The sequence below is a fragment of the Vulpes lagopus genome, chromosome 4 (genome assembly GCF_018345385.1).
Source record: "Vulpes lagopus strain Blue_001 chromosome 4, ASM1834538v1, whole genome shotgun sequence".
NCBI classification, from domain to species: domain Eukaryota; kingdom Metazoa; phylum Chordata; class Mammalia; order Carnivora; family Canidae; genus Vulpes; species Vulpes lagopus.
Window position 1 is genome coordinate 119,119,610 of NC_054827.1, and position 5,528 is coordinate 119,125,137.

Genomic DNA, 5,528 nt, shown 5'->3' on the forward strand with positions numbered 1-5,528 from the left:
GCAGGACAGGACTGCGAGCTGGAGACTCTCCGGCAGGGGCTGCTGCCCGTGGCCAGAATCTCCTTTCTTAAGAAAACCCAGTTTTGCCTTTAAAGTCTTCAGTGGATTGGATGATGCCTGCCCCCATCACTGAGGTTGATCTCGTACTCAAAGATGTGAGCCGCATTGACAAAGGGCCTCACAGCAATGCCCACAGGAGCACAAGGGTGGGTCACTGTAGATGGTGACTTGGCCTCGTTGACCTGTACTCTAACCAGCACACTCCTTGTAGGCGAGGATTCTTTTTTTTTTAAAAAAAGATTGTATTTATTTATTCATGAGAGACACAGAGAGAGAGAAGCAAAGACACAGGCAGAGGGAGAAGCAGGCTCCATGCAGGGAGCCCAGTGTGAGACTCAATCCCGGGACCCCAGGATCACACCCTGAGCTGAAGGCAGAGGCTCAATCACTGAGCCACCTAGGTGTCCAGGTGAGAATTCTTTATATTGCCCTTTGAGGTCCCTGCAGTCATCAGTGGTCCCCAGGGCATGTCCAGTGTCTTCAGAGGGAGTGTCTGTGGTGGCCAGCCCCCCACGACCAGGTAGCTTGCTAATGCACAGTGGGGCCTGCATCCCAGGAGCACACCCCTTCTCTCCTGGCTCACGGGTCCGGTGGCAGGGGCCCCTCTGGGTGGTCAGTGCACCCAGATTCTGGTGTCCAAGTGCAGGGCTCCGGGACTCACTGGACGCTGAACTGTTAAGTCCCTGGGCACTTCTCCTGGCCCAGCTGGGCTTCCTCCTACTGGCTCCGGGCCCGGCTGCCTTGCCTTCCTCCCTAGGCGGCCACTGCCCACTCCTTCCCCTGAGACCAAGCACACCGCCCTTCTGATTCTAAAGGGATACAAGCAGGGCTGGCGAGGAGCAGATGTAGCAGAGTCCACAGTGCTGGGCTGCAACAGCGACTCTCCCCAGCCTTGGAGAGGCTGAGAGGGTCCTGGACCCATCAGAGACTTTTAGCTTCTCTCTTGGTAGACTTGAGCTTGTGTCTGTCATCATGATGCTGGCCCACATGGAGGCTCGGGAAGACCCTCCCTGGGGCAGTAAGCAGGGGCTGGTGGGCATGGCTTATAGCTTCCCCCAAGGCCACCTCATCAGACATCTCCTATCTTCCTGGGGGCTCAGCCTGGGTCCCTCCCTCCACCCCAGTCTTCAGCTTCTGGCCCCAGAGCCAAGGGAGAAAGGGTACCCCCTCCTCGGAGACAGGAGGAAGATTTTCCTCCTCCCCTGAGCTCGGCACAGACACTGACTAACCTTTTCCAGGGCTGTGTCATGCCACTTTCCAAAAGAGGAAACAGGCTCAGGGAGATTAAGCAGCTTGCCCAAAATCACACAGTGGAGTCAGGACGCAAATTTAGCTCTGACACTCAGGCCACCTGTTCAGTACAAACCCCCACAGCAGGCCCACTCCTCAGTGGAAAGAAGCACATGGACCATTCCTCTTTAGACATGAGCTATGCATAAGCCCTGAAGCCTCAGGGGGGTCCCACAGAGCCCCAGGCCACTAGGCACTGAACCAAATTCAGGTAAATACAAGAGCCCTACTGGTCAGGTGAAGTTCTAATCATGCTTCAGCTTCCCAGCAAAGCCCTCCAGAAGCACCTGCAGGAGGGGCGGGGCCTGCACTTCGGGGAGTTCCTCAACACCACCTGCAAGCTCCTGATGCACCACTTCCCCGAGCTGCTGGGCCGCCTGGTGAGCACCGGCCTCTTCTACTTCAAGAGCAGCTGGGAGGACGTCCGCGCCGCCGCCCCCATGCTCACGGGGTTCCTGGTGCTGCACGTGGAGCCCGAGCAGCGGCCACAGGTGGACCTGGAGCAGCTGACTGCAGCACTCCAGCTCCTCCTCAAGGACCCGGCCCCCCTGGTGCGCATGAAGGCTGCAGAGACTCTGGGCCGCCTGGTAAAGTTCGCCTGAGACCCCCCCCCCCCTGCAGCGCCACCCGCCACCCCTGCGAGCAGTCACCGCGGGTCTGGGCCTGAACCACCCCCCCCCCCGCCCGGACAGCCCCATGGCACCCCCTGCCCGAGGAGCAAGGGGCTGAACACCTGCCCTTCTGGAGGGGGCTGCCGGAGGCCAAGCGCGGGTCAGGGAGCAAGTGGTTGTACCCCCCCTTCCCAATAAAGCCACTGGCTCCTCAGACAGAAAAAAAAAAAATGATGAGTACTCATGATGAGTAACGGTAGCAAGGTGGGATTGATGGGCCCCCACAGCAAGGATGAGGTGTTCCTATCCTGGGAAAAGGATTTTCTGGAAGGAAGGGCTTTATGCGCTCTTTCGCACTTAACATGGCTAGGATGAAGAGCTGTCATGCCCATTTTACAGATGAGGAGACCGAGGCTGGAGTCATTATTTGTCCCAGGTTACACAGATGCTAATAGGCAGAGGCAGATCTAACTGGCATCAAAACCCTTGTTCCTTGAACCATATCACCCAAACTCTTTGCAAAAGCTAGTCCCACGCAATTTTTCCCAATGTAATCTTACTTCCAGAAGGGTCTTCCAAGTTCCTAACCAGAATTTAATTCTGTCCTGGGTGAGAGTGACTGGACACAATTATTCCCTGCTGTGCAGACCTGTGGCTCATTGTATATAGATACTCTGTTATCCAGAACTGTTATCTGGTCCTTGTGAGTCTGGTCAAGGAGGCCATCCCTCTGGAGAGAAGTAAGGGGGTCCTTCAGAGCTCAAGCCTCCAATGGGATGGGGTCCATGCCTGAGCACTGCTGAGGCAGAGGCAGGCTTCCAGCACTGTGGATGCCCTTTCCTCTGGGCACTCTCCCCATTCCTGTCCTGCATCCTGGGCTCCCTGCCAAGTCTGCAACCCCCTTCTGCTCCCTTCCCAGCCCAGGCCAGTGCAGCTGCTGCCAGCATGGGCCAGCGGGCCAGCAACACGGGGATGCCCATTTCCAGGAGCTGAATGTGGTGCTGAGAGCAGGTTCCCCAGGCCAGGCCCTGCCCAGGATGGAGCGGCCCCACTGCTTTGGGATCCCAGTGCTCAGCCTGGCTCACTCTCCAAGTGTGGCTGGTCTCCAAGTCCAGCTGGTTGGACCCTGGAGTTGAACAGGGTGACTGTGGTTGAGTTAGCTCTCTGGACATGTTTCTTCTGAGTGTTACAGATGGGGTGCTGATAGCCCACAGTTCCTGGAGCTCTCCTGCATCCTGCACTGTGCTGGTCACTTCACAGAGAGACCTCGTGTCTTCTTACAACAGCCCCCTGTAGGCAGCAACTATCCTCACTTCCATTTGTAGGCAGAAAATGGATGACCAGAGAGCTCCAGTGACCTGCCTTAGGTCACACAGCCAGTAAGCAGCTGAGCCAGGCCTTGAACTCAGGCAATCTGGCTCCAGCGCCTGCAGTCTGAGCCCCTCCATTCCCCATGGTAGGACGCTGTGGTCATGCTTAGAGAGTAAGCCACTCCTACCTGTCTGTGACTTGGTTTCCCCATCTGCAAGATGCAAGAAGATGTCCCTTTATCAGTTCCCAAAGTGAGTGATCTTTCAACAGATCTTTAACAGGCAGCTTCCATGAGTGATCCAGGCAGTTCCAGGCGCTGAGGATGGAGTGGTGAATGGAATGGAGAAGCCCCTGCCCTCCCGGCCCTGGCAGTCAAGTTCAGGAACAGACAACTGACAAGCTAGCAAGTGTGTTCTATATCAGGCGACTGAGTGATGTACGACTGAGTGAAAACTCAGAGCAAACTGTACAAGTGACCCAGTCCTCCCCAGGAAGGACCTTGAGAGCTCGGGACCCAGTCTGCACAGAAACAGGGCCCAGTATGTGTTACGGTTGTTGTGAGGTGTATATGGTTTTACACTTATCTGCCACGGTGAACCATCTGATTTTGTTCTCTCTGTGACCTGTGTGGTAGATTTTATTACTTCTGTTTTATAGACGGGGAAGCAGACTCAGAGAGGTTAAGCAACTTGCCCAGTATGCCACAGCCATAAGTGGGACCACTGGAATTCAGAGAAGCCCCCTGATCCGAAGTCCAGGGCATCCTGCTCCTAAGGCTACCCACATATTGCAGAATTTCAACATACTGAGAGTTCCTATTTTATGAGTCTAGATTCAAACCAGCAATGCCTAGTGTCAGAGGAGTAGAATTTTTCATGCATTCACCTGGCCTTATTCCAGGCCCTGTCCTAGCAGCCCTGGGGTGGGGTGGCAGGGGTGTGACCACAGAGATAACTATCCTGTGGGGGGTCCTGCCTATGGGAGTTCAGGGTTTAATGAGAGTATTCTAGACCTGGGACTTGGGGTGGTGATGTTTCGGGGTGCCCTGATAAGGTACAGGTCAGCACGCTTTGCGGCACTGATCAAACATTTTCCATATGACCGGGGTGGGCAGGGCTGGCTTACGTTCTGGCTCTGGGCATGTCACCCCTTGCTGTGTGACTTTGGTGCAAGCCCCTGTACTCTCTGGATGTTAGGACATCACATGGGGGTGCGCTTCCTGGCCCGGATCCTCCAGCCTGACACTGATGACTCCAGGGGAATTTAAGGCCCCATGGGATGGGTAGTAGGCTGGGTAGGTAGGTACTTTCTTGCTCGTCCAAAGGATGTGAGCTCTCACGGGGACAGCCTTGGTGTTCCTGTCATACCTGGAACCAGAGGCACTTGCCCGGAGCAAGTGTGGGGTCGGGCAGCTCAGCGGCCACGGTAGAGATGCTCAGTGGCTCTGAGCACAGGCTCTGGGATTCCAATTCCAGCACGGGCTTGACTCCTGGCTCTGCCACCAGCCAGCCAGCTATATGACCTTGGCCAAGTCACCCAGCCTCCCTGAGCATCCGCTTCTTCATCCATAAAATGGAGATAAGATGTGCTTGGTAGCTCCTCATTCAATGCATGGTAGTTGACAGCTGGTGATTATGAAGCTGACGATGACAGTGAAGCATCAAAGCTACCACTTTACAAGCGCCAACTATGTGCCAAAGCACAGAGTGCAGAGTAGATTCTCCACAATGGTGGTGTATGTATGCGTGTGTAGACATATAAACACACACATACATAGTCTTATAAACAACCTCTGGCTCTCTCTGTATGTTAGAGAGATAGAGAGGAGGGAGGGAAGGAAGGGAGAGATAAAGCAGCCACACTGGCAGACTTTAGGGAATCTAGCCAGCTGGCTGCCTGGGGGTGAGGGCTGGGTTGGCACTGAGTAAAATACTCCTTAATTATTTTTTTTTGCCATGACAATTCCAAATTATATATATTTAAAATCGTATATATACATATGTATATATATATATACACACATACACATAAATATATTTTGTTTTATTTTAATCCCAGTGTAGTTAACATACAGCGTATGTATTGATTTCAGGTGTACAGTACAGTGATTAACCCTTCCGTACATCAGCCGGTGCTCATCACGACAAGTGCTCTCCTTAATCCCCGTCACCTATTTCACCCACCTCCCCACCTACCTCCCCTCCGGTAACCATCAGATTATTCTCTACAGTTAAGAGTCCCGTGTTTCATTTGTCT

At 54.1% G+C, this 5,528-nt stretch overlaps 1 protein-coding gene across 1 annotated transcript; it reads left to right on the forward strand.

The window, feature by feature from the left end:
* The first annotated feature begins 1,519 nt into the window (after window positions 1-1,519).
* LOC121490073 (maestro heat-like repeat-containing protein family member 1) lies at window positions 1,520-3,648 on the forward strand. Its single transcript, XM_041753667.1, has 2 exons — window positions 1,520-1,937; window positions 3,543-3,648. Exons 1-2 carry the CDS (start codon window positions 1,602-1,604, stop codon window positions 3,564-3,566), a joined length of 360 nt encoding a protein of 119 aa, XP_041609601.1. The 5' UTR covers window positions 1,520-1,601; the 3' UTR covers window positions 3,567-3,648.
* Window positions 3,649-5,528: the final 1,880 nt, after the last annotated feature.

Coding starts and splice junctions, on each gene's coding strand:
- LOC121490073 (XM_041753667.1), top strand. CDS start 1,602: ATGCTTCAGCTTCCCAGCAAAGCCCTCCAGAAGCACCTGCAGGAGGGG. Junction 1,938..3,542: donor CAGAGACTCTGGGCCGCCTG/GTAAAGTTCGCC, acceptor ATCTTTCAACAG/ATCTTTAACAGGCAGCTTCC.